Source organism: Anoplopoma fimbria, chromosome 1, assembly GCF_027596085.1.
Source record: "Anoplopoma fimbria isolate UVic2021 breed Golden Eagle Sablefish chromosome 1, Afim_UVic_2022, whole genome shotgun sequence".
Taxonomy (NCBI): domain Eukaryota; kingdom Metazoa; phylum Chordata; class Actinopteri; order Perciformes; family Anoplopomatidae; genus Anoplopoma; species Anoplopoma fimbria.
The window spans coordinates 19403135-19428073 of record NC_072449.1 but is presented as its reverse complement, the minus strand read 5'-3'; the positions used below and the strand labels follow the sequence as shown (position 1 = coordinate 19428073).

At 41.3% G+C, this 24939-nt stretch overlaps 1 protein-coding gene across 2 annotated transcripts; it reads left to right on the top strand.

Annotated features, from left to right (window-relative positions):
* The first annotated feature begins 1043 nt into the window (after nucleotides 1-1043).
* On the top strand, nucleotides 1044-15389 carry egln2 (egl-9 family hypoxia-inducible factor 2). Of its 2 annotated transcripts, XR_008531300.1 has the most exons (7): nucleotides 1044-1313; nucleotides 1876-3336; nucleotides 10903-11022; nucleotides 11490-11626; nucleotides 13212-13279; nucleotides 13423-13912; nucleotides 13951-15389. XR_008531300.1 is itself a non-coding variant. In XM_054601735.1 (6 exons), exons 2-6 carry the CDS (start codon nucleotides 2110-2112, stop codon nucleotides 13473-13475), a joined length of 1605 nt encoding a protein of 534 aa, XP_054457710.1. In that variant the 5' UTR covers nucleotides 1044-1313; nucleotides 1876-2109; the 3' UTR covers nucleotides 13476-15389. The 2 variants fall into 2 exon arrangements, 1 of the variants encoding a protein (XP_054457710.1); XM_054601735.1 differs by having other exon boundaries at nucleotides 13423-15389.
* The last annotated feature ends 9550 nt before the right edge of the window (nucleotides 15390-24939 follow it).

Here is a 24939-nt window from a genome sequence, read left to right as displayed (position 1 = left end):
CATGCGTGGTTCCGACACGGCCCGATCTATATTGTGAGACAATAGAAGTTTGTCAACTTGGATTTATTGCACTATTGTATTAACAGGATTTTTGCTTCAGTGTAAGGAAGGGCATTTCCTGAGTTATCAGTCAAAATTCTAAATACATTTTAAAGCACTGTACTTAAGTACAAATTTGAGGTACTTGTGCTTTGCTTGAACCGTCACATTGAAGGCTAGCCTGACATTGCAAGACCAAATTGCAAATGCATCTGCCAGAGCGGATAAAACACAAGCTTACAGATTCGTCTTGTTCCCAGGCAAATTTAATGCTTTTTTGACAATTCTATTCTGCTAAAATTCAGAGGGACATTACTTTTACGTTTGATGAAGCACGTTTTGCTTATAACACTAACTTTAACTTAAGTAACATTTTCACTGCAGGACTTTCACTTAATTCCCATTTTATAAAGCAAAGTATTATGAATAGTGTCTCTACCACTGCAAATAAAAGTAACATTTATTGTAGGGGACTGCATTACCATTGTTTGGCTCTTTTATTATGCTCACACTTGAATATTTAACATTTAATGTCTTATTTGCATTGACATACTGGTAGGTGAGCCCTTTATGTTAACTTAAACATATTTAATGCTGTAGAATAATATCGCAGCAGTCTTTGCAATACAAATACACTGTGCAATACAATAGTTATAATAGTTTCTGTCTGTATATATAATATTTCAGCTACTGTGTATTCTTTACTGTTTTTTACTGTTTTTTTATTGCTCATTTGCTTATTTATAATACTTATTTTTGATCTTGTTTTTTTTACAATGACTCTTGTTTGCACTATCCTCTCTGCTGCTGTAATCCTGTAAATTTCCCCACTGCGGGACTAATAAAGGATTATCTTATTTTATCTTAATTTGTGTCTATATATAATGTTGTTGGGGGGTTTCTTTCAGTGCACTTAATGGTCGGCCGTTGTAGCAAAAGATCACATGGCCTGAGAGAGAGAGAGAGAGAGAGAGAGAGAAACAGAGAGAGAGAGAGAGGGAGGAGCGGAGGTGGGGTTGACAGGCAGACAGTGGGGCCACTCTCCGTTAAACCGGAGAGCCCTTTTTGGGGGGGTGATTGAGGGCACCCTGTGTGACTCGAGCTGGCCCTCGGCTGGGCTTAATGTGTCTGAGCATCCCGCCGGATTTTATTTATAACGGACGCGAAAATTGGATGGGACGCACACGCGGGCAAAGACAATCCCGGAAATAACATGCGTACTCTCAGACTGTCACGTACGCTTCTCTGTGGATTTGCATCGCAAGCTGCCGGAGGTAAGCTGTGGACCGATCTGAAATCTGACATGCTTTTTCTTTCTTTTTTTTTTTTTTTTTTTTACATGACAGCAGCACATCCAATGTATTTTGCGATCCAAAATGTGTGTGTTTCAATTAACTGAATCATTTCATGTTGACGCTTATTTCTTAAGAAAAAGTTGGTCATCAATAGCAGATAGACGAGGTATTTGTATTTTAATGGGTGTATCACTGCAGTATTAGAATTATAATTCTAAGAAGTTTGGGCTACTGAAGGAATGTTGTATTTGTTTCACACATTTCTTACTTCAGTCTAAATTACTTTTATAGTAAAATAGAGTTTTTGTTAGACGTCATTCCTCGGCGTTCCCCTGATTAAAAACACTTAGGATATTAGCTGCAATAAATAACACCACTTCATTCAGTTATTCTGTTGTTGTTATTCAGTTTTCATTTGACCTACAGTCCCACAAATGTTTGCACCGTATACATTCCAGATGCATTTACTTCATCTCACTGTGACAAGTGTTGTGCACCGTGCTATTAATAGGCCTAAAGTGTATAAGTTTACTCTCCACAGACATCCTGCACGGCCTCAACATGTCCATAGGACGGACACAAATAAACACTCCGCTCCAGAGTATTAATCAGTAGCCTGATTGGTGGGATAAAGACCAGCAGAGGAGGAGGACTCGGACATGAAACTTCCAGTGGCCGCGATAAAGATTTCTCTCCATCAGAGAAAGCAGCGGCTCAGCTAGAAAATGAAGCGAGGACGTGAGCTACGTGCGCATCCAGCAGATGACGAGGTGAAATGGAGAGCTTGGGACACACGGACCTTTTAAACCCAAGCTCTGAACGCGGACCGCAGGAGAGACGGACGGGAGCGGCAGAGACTCACCACCGCACCTACCGAGCGGACATGGGGCTCAACGGGTTCTGCGCGGCGCCGACCGCGGCGGAGTTACTCGCGGGTCTGGCCTCTCAGACCGACTCCCCTGCCATCACCACCCCGACGAAGCGGTCCAAAACCGGCGTGCCGCTCTACAACGGCGGCGGGGTGGTGTCTCCATCCGCCACCGTGGAGGGGAGCCACGCGAACGCTTTGGCTCACACGCCGAACGGTTACCCGGAGCACCTGGAGCACCTGGAGGGGGTGACGGGTGGCCCCATGTACCCCCTCACCAGCAGGGCATGTCTGATGGAGAACGGAGACCGGACGGCGGTTCATGAGAAGTGCCCTTTACTGGTGAGGAGGATCAACAGCGACCTGAAAGCCAGACAGGTGCAACAACAGAAGCGGAGAGGTGGGGAGAACAGGGCCACGGGGTCAGGGACTCTTAATGGTCTCATGATGGGGTCATTGGGGTCAGGGAGTTCTGTGGACCAGGTTTTCGCTCCGGGAGACTCGGACTTTAAGCGGAGAAGGCTGGCAGATGGAATCGTTGCTCACAAATCCTCAGAGGCCTCCAGAGTGGCCCGAGGAGTTGTCCCGCTCGCAGACGCAGTCAACTGCAGCAACGGTTCCGATCAAACGGCTATCAATCATGTGCACTGTGTCACTCCCCAATCTCCCTTCACCCCTCACACTAACCAGCACAACGAACATAAAGTGGCCTCCTTAGGCCCACCAGCTGCACCCGGCCAGACGTCCCCCGTCGAGGCTAACTGCATCCCGACCCCGCCGTCTCCTGCAGGGACCGGCTGGTCAGCAGAGCACATAGCCCAGCAGTACATTGTCCCCTGCATGAAATACCACGGCATCTGTGTGAAGGACAACTTCCTGGGCCCTCAGCTGGGCGGCGGGGTCCTGGAGGAGGTAGAAGTCCTAAACCGCAGCGGGAAATTTCGGGGCGGGCAGCTGGTGAGCCAGAAGAGCATTCCCTCTAGGAACATCAGGGGGGACCAGATCGCATGGGTGGAGGGACGAGAGCCCGGGTGTGAGCGCATCGGGGCGCTGATGGCCTACATCGACGAGGCCGTCATGCACAGCGCTGCCAACGGACAGCTGGGGGACTGTGTCATCAACGGACGCACTAAGGTGAGAGGAAGAACGGGGCGGGGTCAGGTGAGAGGGAGTCAGTCGGGGGGTATGTTTTACATCTTCATGCCAGAGAAAACCGAAGTTACAAACCAGTCAGTCAGTCTGGTGACTTCATTCAATTTCGAACAAAATGGTCGGTTTGGTCATGTCTGCTCCGCTTTTATCTCTGCTTCTCTAATGCCGATATGCAGGCAGGAAAACACACACACACACACACACACACACACACACACACACACACACACACACACACACACACACACACACACACACACACAGGATAGGATAGGACATATGATGTCAGGATGGGGCCTGCTGTGTTTCTGGCACATATGAGCTTGATACCCGAGGCTGCGGGCAAAGTCTTCTCCCTAAACTGGCTCTGTGCCTGGGTTTAGATCCTGTCCCTGCCTTCATACCATACCCAGATGAAAAAAAAAAAGAATATCTCTCTATCTCCTCTGCCATCACTATATCTCTGTCTTTGAAGACAACTTTCACCCACGCAGACATGGCGCTGAAGTTGTAGGAGTTTGTTTATTTCCTTTATGTCATATCACACGCCCCGTAAAGACGTATGTTTTCTTTTATTTACCATGACTACACTGCGTGCTTTAAATGCCATGCACAGATTCAACTGCACACCATCTAAAATAGATCAAGGACTAAACAGCAGCGGAGAACATTATTAATTCTTTCTCATTAATCAGTCCTCATGACTGGCAGTTAGTCGTTTTCTCCATCTTGCACACAGCCATGGACATTGTTTGCAGGACAGGGGATTTTCTAAGCTTACTATAGTGACGCAGTCCTGGGTTAACTGACACCAGTAAGTCAGTGAGCCGCTCTGACTAAAGCCAGTCTTTTATTCTCCATCCTGAATCTATTTGCTCCCCAATCTCCCCCCCACCGTATCATGGGTAAACTACCTGTCTTTCTGTCTCTCTGTATTCTGTAACTAAAACCCGTCAAACTGGGGTTATGTCCCATGCAGAAAATAAATCAAATAGGCTTTTGATGATTACAATGTATGATCTGATCTGAAAAGTAGACACAACGTTACTACTCCTCAAGGGGAAATTCTGTGATGGCTGTTGCATGCGAGCTGGCAAGCCTAGGTACATTTCTGCAGTTTTTGGGTAATCGATTAGCTATAAACAAGACTGTTGAGTAGATCTTTATAAACATACATACAGCATTTTTACAGCAGAGTTGCCATTATTCACAATTATTGACTAAATTAACATATAGATGTGACAATTTGTCTTCATGGGTGATGTAATCATCTACAGTATTTCCCCCTCTCCTCACCATGCATTGGCTCTACAACCTCGTTCGCCCCATCCAAACATAGCACCTTGTCCTCAGTGCACGTCTGCTCGAGCTGATGTTTAAACAGCAACTGGTTGGGCTTACCTCACACCAGCAGCTTTTGCTCTCTTGAATAGGAGCTGACTAAGCTGCTTTCAAGTTAGATCCATGTCTAGTCTGTAACAAAATTACAGCAAAACAGGAAAGATAAGTGACTACAATGGACGGATCTCATTTTTCAAGATAGTGCACATCTGAGTGCCAAATACTTTGAACGTCTGTGTTCAGCCGAGTTGCATTCTACCGTGCACCAATACTTTATCACTAAGGAAAATATATAAAAACCCTCTTTATCTCTTGACACTTCAGCATCCTTTCGGGATTGAAGTGGATTTAATCTGGGAAATCAACAATGCATCAAAGCTATCTCGATTCAACTGCTTGTTCTGAAGAAGAGGCAGCTTTGTAAAATACTCGAGCTCTGTGACTTCATTCGATTATGGATATTCATCATACTTAAATGAGGAGAAGTTTCTTGGGAATCGATCAGGATTTTAAAACACAGGCAGATGATTCTGGGGTTACCACATTTGTGTTGATGGTTGCCAACTTTGTTAGATTGCACTGTTTTCTATGTCTATATGTGTGTCTGCACCTTTCAAAACCTTATCAGGATGTTACATGTGTTTATCTATTACCAAACGCCAAAAAAGTTCATTGCTGCGCAGCACAAAATGTCCTGGCTGATGTTTTTGTAGCGGAGTGCAGGATGCAGCGATGCAATAGATACAGTACAATGCTGGACTGCATGAGAGAGAAAGGAAGTGATTGGAGACTGAAGGAGGAGTATCAGGGAAGAGTTCATCCACATAGAAGGTCACTGCGTATTTTTGTCCTTATCCCCAGAACCTTTTCTCTTTTTTTACCCATTCCTTAATTTTTTCATTTTTGTTCTTGTCTTATATTCTGACCTCCTTTCCCATCCCCCCTCCTTTACTCCCTCTCTCCTTCATCTTATCAACCGCCTTGTTTGCCACTTAGACCAAATATTTCCCAGCCGTTACCTTGGTAACAGGCCCATACAGAGTAGAGCTCTGCATTGTGTATGGAAGAGATGTGGAGAGAAGAAGAGGGGTTGGCAATGCTCAAAATAATGCTGCAACAGCAGTGGGAATGATCTCTGTACCCTGATTCCAGTTAGTCAGCAGCTGTGAGACCTGCAGTAGGAGGGATTACAGTGTTAACAATGGAATGGTTATTCAGTTAAAACAGCGAAGGTGGAAAAGTCTTGTGTTGTGGGGAAGAGACGAAACCCTACGCAGGGAACAAGACATGAAGGGGAGGGGATAGACTGGAAGTGAGTGTGGAAGGAGTGGGGGGGGGGGGAGCAAGGAGTGGGAGGATAGCATTGAGCGAGCGAGAAAAGGGCGATGCAGCAGAAGATCAGCATAATGTGTGGCATCTGAGGACATAATAATGGCCTCAGATGCCCCTCCTAGAGCTCGGCAGTGCCACCATGCAGGCAGGAGATAGAAGTCATATACTAACACACACAATGCAGCTACAGACCTAGCGTGTATAAAAGGATGGATCATGGATGATGGATAGAGAGACGTATACATTGACCTTTGGTTATTAGTTTAGTCTGAGTTCAGATAAATGAAGACGTACAGCATTATCAGTTACACACTATAACATTAATATATTATGAGCTGCTAAGAGCTAGTGTTAGTAGTTTAACAGGTCCTAATTCCCTCTCTTATATATATATTTTATATTGCTGTGAAAACATCTCCTTCAAACAGCTGTATTTATTCAAGTTTATTGGCAAAGACAAGATTCCATTCGAACACACCATGATAATGTTATACTTTAACTTCGTTGAGCAGAGCTTGGACACATGACAATATTACCCAATGGAACCTCCTTTAATTTCAGTTGTTAGCTCTGTGGTTCAGTCATGCAGGCCATAATTAAATGTAGGATCCATTTTTCCCTATTTTTGGACGTTTTACTAAATAATGAATCGATCAATTCAGAAAATATTCGTCAGATTAATCAATAATAAAAAATGATCGTTAGTTGCAGCCCTAAAATTGCACTTCACACTTAGGTTAGAATTAGTATAAAGTATAGTCATAAACACACCCACACACACACGCACACGCACACACACACACACACACACACACACACACACACACACACACACACACACACACACACACGCACACACACACTAACACACTCTCCAACCCAATGTTCAGAGGTGACTCATACATAATGAGTGCAATTGGGGCCATAGCAGAAATGACTCATTAGGGCTCAGCAAATTGTTTCAAACTTTTTTTAAGTTTTATGTTCACATAAAACAATAACCACCATAATATAGAAACTAGATTACAGTTGAATAATTGATCATACTTCTAATTCCACCATCTTTTCCTAAGTAAAGGTACAGATAGCAGAGCCTTCTCAAAAGATGGTGACTGTCTAAAATGGCAGCAACTTTCAAGTAGTTAAGCCCTTTTTCATGTAACAAACAAGGCACTTCTAATCTATGGACATTAGCAACCTTAAACACATACACAGATCAGTTCTCTAAACCAGTCCAGTGTTGTTTATGTTGCAGTAAATCCATAAATCTGTTAAGAGCCTGGGCACATTAGCAGATGTTAACAGACGTTAGACGAGTGTAAAAGTGGCACTCATTTGGATCAGAGGTTATTATAACATCAGAAACAATTATCCAGTATATAGAAGCAGCAACTAAGAGTAGACTCTTGATGTGAGCGAGGAGGTACAACACAAATATAAGCTGTGTGTGACTAAATTTAATTCAGCCCCATTTGCTTCTTCACTTCTCTCACTTCCAATCTATATTTATAGAAACTATAAAAGAAAATGGCTGATCAAGATTTGCACCAGTGTCATCCAGTTATCAGCTGTGGAAATTAAGCAAGATGGCTGCCTGACCATCAAATGGTTTCAACCCTGGAGATGGCAAACATCTGTTGTGTCCTTGAGCAAGACCGGCCCTCTCTCAACAGGGACTCGCATACCAAGATGTTTGTTTCCGATAAGGGCTCAGGGTTGTCCCACTTTGAAAGGGAGAAGACTTTTGAGGGCTCTGCATACTTTTTGAGCCTGTCAATATACACTTTTCATGAGTTTACAATGCAGCAGGGTTTAGTTCAAGAGAATATTGGCTTGTCTTCTTCTTAAGATAAGATGTAGACAAGATATCTGTGTATATGAATACACTAAGTTGGGGTATTGGAATTGGTATTGAGAGAGGAGAATATACCAACAATCATCCACATTTTTGTTTACATAATTCTGCACAGTGTTTATGATCATCACAGTGTACCAGCAACATCCTCTCTGTTTAAACTCCTGCTACCCCCCTCACATTACTCACATGTTCCTCCCCCTCTTTCTCCTTCACAAATCGTATTGCAGTGTTTGTTCAAGCTTATCTATCCCCTGTCCCCTCCTCTCCCCTCTCTCCACCATCACTCCTCTTATCAGAATATGCATCCAGCTTTTTTTTTTTTTGTTCTTGTCCAAGACAGCCTGTCCTGCCTCCCAGCCGTCACCTTGAAATTCTGGGTATCTACTCAGTGATGCCATTAGGTCCATTAATGATGGTGCCTGGCAGACAGGTGGCTGGTGCCAATTAGACTTTAACTCACTGTGGGCACAGATCAGTGAGCCGTGGAGACAAAAGAAAGAGGAGGGCAGAAATGACAGATAGGATCGAGACGTGCCGTGTCACGCTGTGTGACTGAACCTGTGCCAGCTTTGATATAGACATTGTGTGTGTTTGTGTGTGTTTATGCTGAAGGCTAGAGCTGAGCTGGCCGTTGTAGCACATGGCATGTAAACCGTAGTAAACGACAGTTAACAGTTTGATAAAAGCGATAAACTTGGAAAACACCCGTCTTTGAATACATGAACACCATAAATAATGACTCATCCTCATATTATTTATGGGTAAAATACATCCTTGAACATGGTTTATCTAACTATAAAGCAAGGAAACTGTACATACATGTGTATTTCCTCCGTATATCTTGAGAACCATTCATCTGAACTACTTCTCACTTGGCGGGGTGTACTGCTGAGGACCCAGGGCTGTGCAGTGTCAGTGCAGTTGTTGCTTTTTAGACACGCGACAAGTTAATACATTTTAGATAAACAAGCACGGGCACTGTGTGTAACAGCGGGGCCGGGGCTTCAGGGCTCTGCAGACTGAGTCAAGCACTTCGTCCGCAATGGGCCTTCACAGGCCGCGGCTCATTGACTGCTGTGGGACGCTGGATGTACTAACATTACAACCAAACTCTTCTTCAATTCCCACACTATTCATAAAATAGTTATGTGTGCATGTGGTACCCTTTACTGAACTATTGCTAAAAGGATAACAAACGTGCACGGATACATAAATTAAGAGATCAAATCTGTCAATATTATAGGAACTTCACAGTTTTTTGCCTGCAGTCTTAATTAGTTTTTCATTGACAAAACCGATCATGCATAATGTAATCAGCTAATCTTATATGACAAGGCCTAATTACTCTAAATCACATTCGGATTACGTTAGTGTTTCTAATGATCATGATCAACGCGCGTAATATCTCGGGTGCATTCGTTTGGTTCATTTTGACGCAGCAGGTCTGGTTGTCAGCCGGAGCCCCGGAGCCAAAGGTCCGGAGGTTAATGAGCTCTGACTGCGAGCACTGGTCAGTAATGAGAGCTGACAATGGCGGCTGAACAGAGTCAAACACTACACAACTAAACTCACTTGGCTGTAAATGAGGAGAGAAACACCACAAGAGGAGGAGGAGGGCAGTGTGATCTCTGACCAAAGCCTCCTCCTACACAAAAGGTCCCTTTTTTATTTGAGTTTCACAAGAACAGGTGCGTTTGTCTTGGAAATCTATGTGAGCACTGTCTAATGTCCTCGGGGTTGAGACTCTCACAGTGTATTACAGCAGCTTAAATGATAGCGTCGGGGCTAGTTAAATCGATACTGCAGCAGTGCAGAACCAGTTAGTCATGAATGATAGTGTCACAGAACAGAGCTGAAGTGATGCAGTGACTCCTGATATCGTAACGTTTGCTTCCCATTCAGAACATTATTAGTCAAGACGGTAACAGTATCTTCTTTTGGAGTCAGCCTGGAGAGACAAAAGAGAGATTATTACTCGACACACTGCCAAATGTCATCACTCCAAACTCTCTCTGCCAGCATACGCTGATGTCAGTCAGTGAATCAAATGTTCCTTCTCTGTCTCACCAGAGCATGAAAACACTGAACGTTTGCTACAGCCACTGGAGTCAGTTTGGAAACTATTAACACAACTCCGGCCTGAAACATGAACTGATGATGCAGTACATTTTCAGTCCTATGGTCCTGTAGTGGCTCCGGTCTGGAATGCACATTGACTGAAGAGCTCTCACACAGGTCTTAGTTCCCTCGGCCTCCCCAGAGAAAGCAGAGCTCTCCTGCTTCACAGCCTCCAACACATAGACGTCAGGCTGGGGAAATACCAGCGCAAGACCATTGTTTGAACGCGTATGCTCTATCTGCAGATCATTTTGTAGAGGAGAACAACAGCTGAACTCTTGACACATTTCTCTGCTCCGTCTCCCTCTGTGGATTGCGTGTGTTTCACTAATTACATCATGGGATATTGTGTTAAGTATGCAAAAAGCCCACCTGGTAAACAGTTTACCATGGAGCAGTGGGTGAGCCAAATGGTGAGGGAGAACAAATACCGTAAAGGAGCAGTGTGTAAGGGTTTAGTTACAGATTGCAGCCAACTGAAAATTCTCCTGTGTGCCATGGGTGTAGGAGAACCATGGTGGCCGACCACGGTTCAGCCACCATGGTTGAACGGTGGATGGCCCTATCTAGAGCCGGTGTCTTCTTTGTCTGTTCTGGGCTACTGTAGTAACATTGAGGCCGGCTCCGTAAAGAGGACTCATTCATTTAAACATAAACGGCTCATTCTAAGGTGACAAAAACACAATTATTCTTATTTTCAGCTGATTTTAAACTAAAGAAAACATACTTATTTATGTTATGTTCCATTTTTGCCAATAGATCCCTCTAAATGCTGCACACTGTTTTTTTAAATGACTGCCATCTCAAACATCTCAACATTTTTTAGCGTTGTGTTTTTGTTGATGGTGTACAACTGATGGTGGGCACACAGCTAACAATTCCATTTCTTTTGTTTTTAGGCTATGGTTGCTTGTTACCCAGGAAACGGGGCGGGTTACGTCCGACATGTTGACAACCCGAATGGTGACGGACGCTGCATCACATGTATCTACTATCTCAACAAGAACTGGGATGTCAAGGTGCGACATTTATACATTACATTACATTACAGTCATTTAGCAGACGCTTTTATCCAAAGCGACTTACAATCAGTAGTATATTACATATCATTCACCCATTCACACACTGATGACAGGCTACCATGCAAGGTGCCACCATCAGACTCTAACTAACATTCATGCAACATCCAGTCCACACCGATGGCAAGCCTTCGGGAGCAACTTGGACACATCGACTGCCGAAGCCGGGTATCGAACCACCGACCCTCTGATTGGAGAACTACCTCCACTACGCCACAGCCGCCCCGTATAAGATCACCATTAGTTCAGTTTAGAAAATTATGGATCCAAAAAAACATGAGCGCATGTGAGGGAATTAGGATCATCACAAAAACAATGTATTTTCAGCGAGGTACCTTATACTGGGATGAATTGTCTATAACTTGTGTGACCATGTTCTGTGCTTTGTGTATATCTGTATTTTGTAGAAACAGGGAGGGTTGCTGCAGATCTACGCAGAAGGCAGAAATGTGGTAGCCAACATCGAACCTCTGTTTGACCGGTTGCTGATCTTCTGGTCCGACCGCAGAAATCCACACGAAGTCAAGCCAGCCTACGCCACTCGGTCAGTCAAACTCTTAAACACGCTGGGCTCCTGTATATACAATGCATGCACACACACTCTCATAAAGATTTCCTATTGGAGGGGGGAGACAGGGCACGCTGCTAATATTGCTCATATATAGCTAGCATATTTTAGTACACTATATACTGCAAATACATATACATTATAACACCATGTTAATTATAATGTACTGTAAATAAAATTCAAATGAGTTGAGCAATTATTTAACAGTTTGCACCAAAAGCAAAAGTAGATGATTATTAATTTTTAATAAACAAGCCCAGCAGGTTAAAGCTAGAGTGGGTCATTTCTTTACTGTAATATTTGGCAAAACTGTCCTAATAGCCAGTCAGCTATATGTAGGTGAAGTGCTCTGAGAATATCTGCTCATAACTTTGCTCTCCCCTGCCTCTGTGGGCCGCACCCAAAAATTGCCACCGCTCATGTACACTTTGACCAATCAGAGCGAGGCTCCGATTCTCCGTTCTTATTGGCTGTGGGACTGTCCGGTCACCTTGGCAACGACGTTGGTGCGTCCCTGCGTGTTTCGTCTTCCTATCAATGTAACTGAATTCACATGAACGCGCATAACTGACGTTCGGTGGGAGGAGCTACAGCAGGTAGCGTGGCAGGGAGAGGCCAGAGAGCACGCGACGGAATCTCAACGGCTGTTTTCGCCCACCCTAGCTTTAAATAGCAGAAGATACACACACACACACACATAGACAGATTGATCGGGGCTTTAGCATGGAGTCCTGCCTCTTCTATCCTCTACCTATTTCAGGGATCCTTATTTTTATAACAATTTAAAATCAGTTAAAAAGTGATTTAAATATAAATTTGCCTCGACATAATTAGACTGATACAGGGAAGCTATCACTTGCACACATATTGTTATTTGCATCATAGGACCAAATACTTGACATATACTCTTTTACTCCAGCATGTCTTTTCCTCCTTTCCATCTGACTGCTGGGGGGCGAGGTGGGGCCGGAGGCAGGAAGTACGTCTTTCCTGTGGGGGTCGGTGGGAGGGAGAGGGGAGGAAGAGGGGAGGAAGGTTCGATTGCAGGACTCGTGCTGGAGAGGCACCGACATGAGAGACAGGAATAAACAACACAGCCCCACTGGAGAGACTAGAAACTGTAGGAATTAACCCTCCGCTGCCCTGGACACCTGCTGTAGTCTGTTGTTCATTGTTAGACAAACCCCTTTTTTTTGTAAGCCGCTGTCTCTAGCTAGGATAAAGATAACCTTTCAAAGAACAATTTGTCCTAGTCACTGACAGTATTTTTTAATTCACTGCTAAACTACATTTAGGTGTGAATATACAGCCCTTAAACAGAAACAAACTCAATTGAACTGCAAATAAACTGTATTTTTACTTAATTTTAGGGATTTTATTTCCTATGTCACACGCATTTCATGGACCTTTCTTGGCAGTTCTGCCTAAACTTAAGCTGTTTTCTCATGTAAAGAATTAGCTTGGCTTATTTTTTTCAAACCAGTTATATATTGTACTGACAAAAACGATAAGCTCTTGTCCTAGTGTTAATAAGATCTCTTTGTGCTTCTTGTGTTTACAGATATGCCATCACAGTTTGGTACTTTGATGCCAAAGAGAGAGCTGAAGCTAAAGAGAAGTACAGATTGGGTAAGCTTCTTCACAGTCGTACGTCAATGTCAGATTCACTTTCTCTCTTTTATTAAAGCACTCTATCACCTCTGGTCTTATTTGGTGCAACTTAATATTAAAGCCTGTGTGACCAACATGCACTTTCTCTCTCGTTTGTGTAGCAACAGGACAGAAAGGTGTTCAAGTGCCTGTCACCCAAAACAGCAGGACATAAATCTCATCTAATCACTGGAGAGCACTCTGAAAGTATTACGTGCCTTCCTGAACTGCTAATGAACATCGCGATCAAAAAGAGAGATATCATAAATCTGTCAGTCATCAATGCAGCTCAATGCTGTCTGCTGCCAGATTCACTTTACGGGCAGGGATGTTTCCGTGCCATGTGATCAGGCTGCTGATCAAAGACATAGAGCACAATGGACTGGATTGTGTGGCGAAGGTGAGATCAGAATTACGCATCGTGGCAAAAAAAAGAAGATAACTTTATGTATGAAGACAACAAATTGAAAAAAACAGACTCCTTCATTTTATTTGTTGCAGTTTTGCCTGTTCAGCTAACAGCGATGTTGTTGAGTATTGAGAAAGCATTGTTTTTCTCTGCTCTAGTATCATTTTTTCAGTTCAAACACAAGAAGGATAAATCATGTATCAGTGAACAGACAGTGGGGTAAAAAAAAAGCTGCAAGGAGTTGAAATCAATGGTGTTGTCCTCCCCTTTCCGCTAGTCTATTATGTGGTCCCTCTTGTCCGTGCCCGATCCGTTCTGGCGGCAATATTACGAATCCTACTTTTGTGAAGGTGTTCTGGCCATACTACCAACTTTTTTTTAATAACTGTATTGAAGTGTTTTCTTTGATTCAAAAATAATACAATGTTGTGTTACATCAAAATCACTGATATTCAATAAATTATTATAGATATTTTTTCAATGAATTGTTAAAAATGATTAGATTTTTTTTTTCAATCATAAAATGGCAAATTCAGAAAAATGTAAATGGAAACACCAAATTTGGAAAAAATATAACAGAATCTGGAAAAAAGGGAAAAATAAGTTCAGAGGGGCAACAGATGGGGCCGTTGTCAATGTGTTGCAATAACAAGCCATTTAGAAGTCAATACAATACCATGATTCTTTATTCAATATCACAATAAAAAACAAAAGTAAAACAATGAATCCCATGTACTTGAACATTATTATTGTTTGGATCCAGCCTTATGCTCCGACTCGTAACATTACAGAAACACACTTAAAACTTGCATGAAGACAACTCTACACTGTAGTTCAACTCAATATAGCACACTAGTTAGAATTCAATTAGAGTTCAATAAGTATTTCTGAACTTTATTACAATATCAGGCTAAGACTTAAAAATATTTGACAACAGCCTCACAAAGGCTAGTGCAGCAAAATCTCTGAATACTCGAACATGGAAGTTTCTTTTTTTTTTTTTTTTTTTGGCAATGTTTGAAGCTGATATAAAGACTGCACCTCGACTACACAAAGGTTTTTCTACATAACTGATGATGAGTTCGCTCCGTATGACACAGCTCACACTGACACAGACAAGAGACAAGCTTTCCAGTGATGGGGGTCAAAACAGGGTTTGATGAAACTGTTTGTTTGTTTGTGTGTGTGTGTGTGTGTGTGTGTGTGTGTGTGCTCATTAGCCTGTATGAACATCCAGCTTGACTTTTATCTGTTTGTTAAACGATGGAACCAGTATGTATCAGCAGTGTAGGCACTGTCAGACCAACCTGCCCAAACAAAAGACCGTCTACAGAATAAAGCACAGAGTTAATCATATGCTTATGTGAACTGCAGGGTCAAACTATCATGTGTGGGATCGAGTGTTTGTGTTTAAAAATGTACTTGCACATGTATGTTTTTCCACTGTCTCAATGAGGTTGGCAGGAATTGTCTCAGTGTATTCTAGATTGGTGAACTAGCACTTTATTGTTTGAAATACCGTGCGTGAATGAATGTAGATTAATGCCTTTTATGCTGTGGATTATATGGTCATTCAAACGCAATAGAAACTAAAACAATGAGAACAAATGGAAATTGTTTTCCTATTTTATTATTATTGGGTTTATTTTCATTTTGGAGTATTTAATTAAAACCTGTCTGTTTTTGTACACAAAGAATTTGTTATGCATTTACTGGGAATAATTTCTGAGCTGAATCCCAGTTTTAACAGAGAGATGAGACCAAGAGAGCCGCACCAGACACATCTTCATGCCTCTGCGCCTCCGACAGCCGGGACCGGAGGCCTTATTCTCGTCAACGAGAGATCTCTTTAATAGCTGGAGGGAATGTCTTACAATTTGAGCTCAAACCTGGACTGGTTTGTTTTTTTCCTGCTCAAAGGTCAAGGTCACTGTGACGTCACACCAGACCCATTCGTGTGAACGCGATAGCTATCTAGAACACTTTGGCAAGAATGTCAACTTGCTCTCAAGGTTGAACTGATTAGAATTGGGTGTCAAAGGTCACTGTGACCTCACAAAACACATTTCGGGCCATACCCCAGAATTCATATGCTAATTGTGACAATTTAACACAAATGTCTAATGGGATGAAAATAATGATGTGCTCAGATTTTAGACAGACATGATAGGCATACAACTGCGAGGCGTTAATTCTAGTCAAAATTTATCAAAATGAGGGATCAAAATAAAGTATACTAATTGCAGGGCATTTGGGGAATATCAGAAACCAAGTCTTTCTGTCTATTTGGATAATGCATTTGCCAAAAATAACAATTGACAGCCCCTTAATAAGTCTGTCAGAGGAGTTATCACATAGCTTACAGCAAAAATGACAACCATTTCAGTTTCAATTGTTTTCTCTTCTTACTGTGAAGGACAGTTGATCAAATCTCTTCAGAAACCTATGGGTGAAGTCACGGAGGCTCAAGTCACTTTAGCTTACGCCACCCCGCACACATTATTTATTATGCCTGAAACAATTAACGTCAGTCAGTTAAGCAGTTAATCAAGAAGTCAAAAATTATAATAATTGATCAAATGTTTAGATTGACACCTTGGACTGTGGGGAATAGCAGTGCGAAATTTCATTGTAGTTTATTCCCACAATTTAGAGATTAAACATGCTTGTCACCCTGACCTTTTCAGTTATACCAAACGACGATGCAACAACATTATTATTATTACAGACAACTCTGCTAAAATAAATGGTCCCTCAAAACACACTGCCACTGGCACAGTTGCACAGATGATGTTCATTAGTAGTATACACACAAACCGCACAGTGAACATATTAAGAAACAATAATCACCATATAGAATAGTCCCTCAGTGGAAACGAGACTGGTACTACAATCCACCTTCTCTCTTAACACACACTGTGTATATAAAGAAGGAATATAACCTGCAGATCTCCAAAATCACACTGAGGCAATGCACCTGGTGACCCTGCTGTTTTGGCAGCACTTTTTCAACTTCCTCCTCTACTTTACACACTCCTGGTGTCTGACTACTGAAGACGCTTTTTCATAGTCGAAAGGGAATCCAAACGTCACCTGGGAGACTAATATGCTTCTGTTCAATGCTAGGATGTTGTTTCTATACGACGTGGCTATTTGTGTGAGTTGGTTTGTTCAAATACAGTATAGTCTAAAATTTTAAATACTAGTTCTGATGTCATACCTGAGTGTTGGTATCAATACTTAAGCAATAGCTTTTTTTCTTCTTACTTTGAGAATATGTAATAAATAGTTTTTTGTATTATACAATACCTTATCTGGGTAAAATCTCAAGTGTGCTGATTAAATATCCTAATGATTATGCCCCTGACTTCTTAGAATATGAGTGCCTTTCTGCTTTGTCTTTTATATAAACAGAAACAGAAGCATAATATGAAACCATGGCTGCTGTTCTGTCACTGCTCAGATTCTTTAGTAATAACAAGGGAAATGTAAGATGAGAAGCCTTCGCTCATACATTTGCTGCAGAGGCTGAAGTGCCTTTCCTGTAATGGTGTTTCTGTTGTATTGGCTGAATATCTAAATTAGCATTAGCCTTGCCCTATATAAACCTCAATTTATTTTTTCGAAAAAGGATTTGTATCTACATGGCAAATATACTGTCATCTCTCTCCACCTTGTGGCTTGTTTCCTTCATAGCAGATAAGGTGAAATTCTCCCTGCAGTTACATGTGTAACCACCAGAGGTCAGTAAACACATGAAAAGTCTTCACGTGTGAACTACTGTTTGTGAATGGTAGTCTTTGTGGACTTAATGTAAGCTTTGCATGCAAGTGTTGCCCCATTTCTGCGTCCATTTTTATCTGGAATGTATGGATTGTGATTGAACACACACACACACACACACACACACACACACACACACACACACACACACACACACACACACACACACAGTATTAATACAGCAGCAGAGATATTACAAGATGCGGTTAAAAGCATGTGCACTCGCATAACAGAGCCACAGTCTGCACTTGCTTGGCACCCTATAACTCCACAGCATATGCTATTTTTGACATCTATAGCTTCTCTGTCAACAAGCATGACATCACATGGAAGTAAATCTTTTTCTTCATTTGGGTCTTCACTGGGGTCTTAGGTTGTATTTTTACACTTCCTAACTATTACTCTTACCATAAATAGTTGCCCATGACCATGCTGTTATGTGTCTGTGGCTGGGTGCTCAAAGAGTGACTGTTGGTTCAGTGCCTGACTTTTCTTTCCTCTTGACTAATCACTGTTTTTGTGTAATGTGACTGTTGCAAACTGTTTTCTGATTTAGACATGTTCCAGCACTCTCACACAAATGTCCTCCCATTTTTGTTTTCAAGGCAGAAAAAAGATCATTGAAAAAGTTAGTTTTAAGAAATGAAGGTGCATATATTATTTGAATACAACGATCCTTCTAGCACCACAATGAGCAAAAATATGACATGGCATGTACATTTTATGAGCCGGCCTCTGTATCAATAAACTAATAAGCGTTGCTTATTATGGCCTATCAAGTGGTCCCATCTCCACCCCCAATCGTGATCAATATTAGGTGAGGTCTAACAACAGTCATTTATCAAAATGATGGTTAACCCAAATGATTGAGAGTGTAGATCAGCAATAAAAGCAGTGCATGGATGTGTGGTTGATGTGCTAAAAAGGTGTTGATGTATGCAAACCAGGTTTAACAAGACTTAGATTTCATTTTTCACTCTAGTCACTATGATGCAATCCTACCTAACTATTACTCTTACTATTAATAGTCATATGACGATGTTGTTTTATGACTGTAGCTGGGTGTGCAAATAGGGTGGCTGTGGCTCACGAGGTAGAGCGCTCGTCCTGCACAGGGTTGGTGGTTCGAACCCCGGCCTCTACAGTCAACATGCCGAGGTGTCCTTGAGCGAGACACCTAACCCCAAGTTGCTCCCCGGGCGCTTCTCAGCAGCCCACTGCTCCTCCGGGAAGGGTTAAATGCAGAGAATTGTACATTTCCCCGTTGTGGGACTAATAAAGGATTGATTATTATTATAGTCACTGACGGTTCAGTTCCTGTAGCTGACACCCTGTCCGATCTCTAACACAGGTTTTCCATGACTGTTTTGTAAGTTTCAAAATGTCCTCTATTGACTCATTATTTAACTATTTTAAACACTTTTTCCCCGAATTAAATTTCCTTCAGTTTTTTTAAGTTTCATTATGTCTTGTTTTCACAATATTTATCCATGTTTTCTGATTATTCAGCAAAATACAGTTGACTGGCACCACCCCCATCTCTGTGTGTGTGTGTGTGTGTGTGTGTGTGTGTGTGTGTGTGTGTGTGTGTGTGTGTGTGTGTGTGTGTGTGTGTGTGTGTGTGTGTGTGTGTGTTTGTGTGTGTGTGTGTGTTTTCAGGGTGTGAGTGACAATGTCAATGAGTTGAACTAGCATGAATGGTGCTGTCTGAACTAAGTAGCAGTGGCAGACCATCTACGTCTGTTGCTATCTGTAATTATGGGTGTGCAATAATGTAATACTATTATATTGTGTATGCAATGTCATTGAAATTCTGACATAGTTTTGAGCCCCACAATTGAATGGATTAGCCCCATTACAAAAATAAATACTGCAAGTGTCAGCGACATATTGATGATTCCTCAATATAACTTTCACAGTTAGTTTTTAAGGAGAATTCGAGAGCGGGAGAGCAATGGAAAGAAGCGCATACAATATAGAAATACATTGTGGATATGCTCCAAACATAACTTAAGTTATTAAACTTTTTTTTAAAGTTGAGAGCATAAAAGGTCAAGGTTTGTTTTCTGGTTGTCTCGGTCCTTACTCCTGAATATTTTCTGGGCATTTGAGTGTGATTGATTCGGATAGAGGAGTTGGCATTCTTGTCTTTATTGAGGAAATACCATCCATATCTAAACATCAAAGCAAAAACAGCAGGGATGCTATTCTTAAAACACCTTATGTATGTGCACATGTGGATGTCAAGCGGACAATGATTTATATCTCATGCAATAAATGTTTTTGTTTTGCTTCCCCTCCCTCCTCCGACGTTGGAATTCAAGTGCAGGTGGACTCACATGAGAAGTTCACGGGAGGTGTGCTGCATTCATATCAGGTCTTATCAGAGTTATTGCTCAAGTTCCAGACTTGAAAATAGTGTTCATGTCAACTTCCAAGTCATATATATGAGTGGGAAACACAACTTTTGTTTCATACTCTGCCTTGCTTTAATTTTTTGTTATAACCTGTTTTTTACCGACTTTCCGTAACTTAATATTTCTTACCCTCCTATTTCTTACATCAATTCCCCATTTAGGTTTCACATTGAGACATCAGTGACAGTTAATATAGAACATGTGTCTTTCGTTCCCCTTATTTTCATGTCCCCTGTTGTCTGTCCCAAGGAGCACCGGGATTTCTACTTACGCTCCTTTTCCGAGTCAACCATGGTTTTTCCTGTCAAAGGTGGAGCCTGGTAGCTTTGAAGTACATAGAAGTTGTTTTAAAGTTGCTCGTTCCATACAGCTTAAAATCTGATATCTTTCCATAAAAACAATTTCTTAGCACTAGAGCTGCGGTTTAATAATCGATTAGTTGATCAGCAGAAAATGAATCGGGAGACTGTTGGTTTGACAAAACAAGACATTTGAAGACTCCACCTTGGACTGTGAGAAATTGTAATAGGCGTATTTCACCATTTTTAACATTTTGAATCAGAGAAAAGATCCATCATTTAGAATCATCCTTTGCAGAAGATGAAGTGCATAAAGATCAGAGAGTTGGATAGAACGGTGATAACTGTATTTTCTGGCAGCATGCAATATAAAACCTTTGTGTTTGTATACTGAAAAATGTCCAAAAGGGTAGCAGATAAATTGAAAATTACAATAGAGCATTACATTCATACCTAGGGGACACCACCAGTAGCTGAGAGAGGGAATATGATGCAGTTTCCGACAGAGACAAAAATGCTTTTTTGACAGGAATGATCAGAACCAGGTTTCAAATTGATCAATTACAATTTTGTGATGAAAAAATACATTAGGAATGGAGCTTTCATAAATATTTTTGCTACTTTAAGGCTGTTGATTTCTGTTCATGATGTAGCATAAATTGGCATTAGTATGTGTTTTCCATGTCAGGTAAAATATGCATAATGATGGGCAACTGTATATCATTTGAATAGTATTATTGACAAATATAATCCTCTTTGGTGGAGTGTGTTATTGTTGCGATCAAATCTTTGGACATAGTTTAACTTACACTCGTAGATAGAATCTTGCTCGCATTGGGATCCAATAAGCCAGTCCACATGCTGAGGTAGTCCTTTGACCATGAAACATATCCGATCACATCCGATCAGTCAGGACACATTGAAGTGTCAAGTGAGGACACACATATGCGTACACAAGGGATCTACAATCTTGCACATCAGATCTCAAAAGTCACATTGAAAAGTAAAGTGTTACCACAGCCAATGTCTTTACATATGGGCACGATGCAGTGCACAATTGCTATATTGTGTATATTGTGTGTATATTGGTTAAGGTGTCTATCATTGGAAAATGACAGACACATGTAAGGGCCACTGCTGAGAAGACTTTCATTTTGAGTCAAAGGATGTCTCTGACGAGTTTAGAATAATCATCATCGGTCATTTCACCCATTTCCACTAAATCCTTTTATTTTGATTTTACTTGTGGTTTCAGTTTGAGACAGCAGTGACAAAAAACTGTCAAATTGTTTTTTTCTTCGGTCTACCTTTTATGCCAAAGGAACACTGTGTCCTTCTGACCACGGAGCAGACATATTTGGCTGACTCTCATCCCTCAAACAGTATTGTAATTATATCCTCCTGTAGAGAGACAAACACATCAGCAGTAAATCAGTGCACAAAGAAATATTCTTAAAAACAATGTTAACATTTTTTATGGTTATTCCTCCCCTTTCCAAGCTGAATTCGCAGGATAATGTCTTTCATGCTCCAAATACAGCCCTGCCTTTAACATGTCCTCTGCTCCTCTGAGGTCACATCTGTAGTTGATCAAAATAAAGTATACTAATTGCAGGGCATTTGGGGAATATCAGAAACCAAGTCTTTCTGTCTATTTGGATATGGCATTTGCCAAAAATAACAATTGACAGCCCCTTAATAAGTCTGTCAGAGGAGTTATCACATAGCTTACAGCAGAAATGACAACCATTTCAGTTTCAATTGTTTTCTCTTCTTACTGTGAAGGACAGTTGATCAAATCTCTTCAGAAACCTATGGGTGAAGTCACGGAGGCTCCGTCCATATTTTATAGTAAACATTAGTTACTTTTGTACTTTTGATTCTATGACTATAGGCGTAGCTCTCTAAGAGCTGCCACTACTGGGCTAATCCCCGCGCACATGTGCAGTCATGAAGATTTTTTTTTCCAGTGCACTTGTGCCCATGGTCTGCACTTGCAATATATTAAAGCCATGGGACCATTTTCAATATTTCTGGTTCAAATTGAAACCAGCATTTCTTCAGCTGGCATACTGTGAATCCTTTTATCTCTGTTTTGTTTCACAAAGTATCTGGGTCTGCTGCTACCGTTATGTTAGCTAGAGACTTTCCTCACTAACATTACGTGTTTTGTCAGCCGTTTGGTGCTGGGCAGGTCATTTATCATAGTAGAAGCAATATTTAGATTAGCAGCAGACTGAACCTCACAGTAAATCTGCTGGCAGTAAAGCGGAGACAATAAAATTAGTGCTAGACACATCAGACAGAGCTGCAAAAGAAGGGGACTCAAGTCACTTTAGCTTACGCCACCCCGCACACATTATTTATAATGCCTGAAACAATTAACGTCAGTCAGTTAAGCAGTTAATCAAGAAGTCAAAAATTATAATGATTGATCAAATGTTTAGATTGACACCTTGGACTGTGGGGAATAGCAGTGCGAAATTTCATTGTAGTTTATTCCCACAATTTAGAGATTAAACATGCTTGTCACCCTGACCTTTTCAGTTATACCAAACGACGATGCAACAACATTATTATTATTACAGACAACTCTGCTAAAATAAATGGTCCCTCAAAACACACTGCCACTGGCACAGTTGCACAGATGATGTTCATTAGTAGTATACACACAAACCGCACAGTGAACATATTAAGAAACAATAATCACCATATAGAATAGTCCCTCAGTGGAAACGAGACTGGTACTACAATCCACCTTCTCTCTTAACACACACTGTGTATATAAAGAAGGAATATAACCTGCAGATCTCCAAAATCACACTGAGGCAATGCACCTGGTGACCCTGCTGTTTTGGCAGCACTTTTTCGACTTCCTCCTCTACTTTGCACACTCCTGGTGTCTGACTACTCAAGACGCTTTTTCATAGTCGAAAGGGAATCCAAACGTCACCTGGGAGACTAATATGCTTCTGTTCAATGCTAGGATGTTGTTTCTATACGACGTGGCTATTTGTGTGAGTTGGTTTGTTCAAATACAGTATAGTCTAAAATTTTAAATACTAGTTCTGATGTCATACCTGAGTGTTGGTATCAATACTTAAGCAATAGCTTTTTTTCTTCTTACTTTGAGAATATGTAATAAATAGTTTTTTGTATTATACAATACCTTATCTGGGTAAAATCTCAAGTGTGCTGATTAAATATCCTAATGATTATGCCCCTGACTTCTTAGAATATGAGTGCCTTTCTGCTTTGTCTTTTATATAAACAGAAACAGAAGCATAATATGAAACCATGGCTGCTGTTCTGTCACTGCTCAGATTCTTTAGTAATAACAAGGGAAATGTAAGATGAGAAGCCTTCGCTCATACATTTGCTGCAGAGGCTGAAGTGCCTTTCCTGTAATGGTGTTTCTGTTGTATTGGCTGAATATCTAAATTAGCATTAGCCTTGCCCTATATAAACCTCAATTTATTTTTTCGAAAAAGGATTTGTATCTGATGCGGTGTGGGTGTTTTTTTTCAGACAACTACATGGCAAATATACTGTCATCTCTCTCCACCTTGTGGCTTGTTTCCTTCATAGCAGATAAGGTGAAATTCTCCCTGCAGTTACATGTGTAACCACCAGAGGTCAGTAAACACATGAAAAGTCTTCACGTGTGAACTACTGTTTGTGAATGGTAGTCTTTGTGGACTTAATGTAAGCTTTGCATGCAAGTGTTGCCCCATTTCTGCGTCCATTTTTATCTGGAATGTATGGATTGTGATTGAACACACACACACACACACACACACACACACACACACACACACACACACACACACACACACACACACACACACACACACACACAGTATTAATACAGCAGCAGAGATATTACAAGATGCGGTTAAAAGCATGTGCACTCGCATAACAGAGCCACAGTCTGCACTTGCTTGGCACCCTATAACTCCACAGCATATGCTATTTTTGACATCTATAGCTTCTCTGTCAACAAGCATGACATCACATGGAAGTAAATCTTTTTCTTCATTGGGGTCTTCACTGGGGTCTTAGGTTGTATTTTTACACTTCCTAACTATTACTCTTACCATAAATAGTTGCCCATGACCATGCTGTTATGTGTCTGTGGCTGGGTGCTCAAAGAGTGACTGTTGGTTCAGTGCCTGACTTATATATTTTCTTTCCTCTTGACTAATCACTGTTTTTGTGTAATGTGACTGTTCCAAACTGTTTTCTGATTTAGACATGTTCCAGCACTGTCACACAAATGTCCTCCCATTTTTGTTTTCAAGGCAGAAAAAAGATCATTGAAAAAGTTAGTTTTAAGAAATGAAGGTGCATATATTATTTGAATACAACGATCCTTCTAGCACCACAATGAGCAAAAATATGACATGGCATGTACATTTTATGAGCCGGCCTCTGTATCAATAAACTAATAAGCGTTGCTTATTATGGCCTATCAAGTGGTCCCATCTCCACCCCCAATCATGATCAATATTAGGTGAGGTCTAACAACAGTCATTTATCAAAATGATGGTTAACCCAAATGATTGAGAGTGTAGATCAGCAATAAAAGCAGTGCATGGATGTGTGGTTGATGTGCTAAAAAGGTGTTGATGTATGCAAACCAGGTTTAACAAGACTTAGATTTCATTTTTCACTCTAGTCACTATGATGCAATCCTACCTAACTATTACTCTTACTATTAATAGTCATATG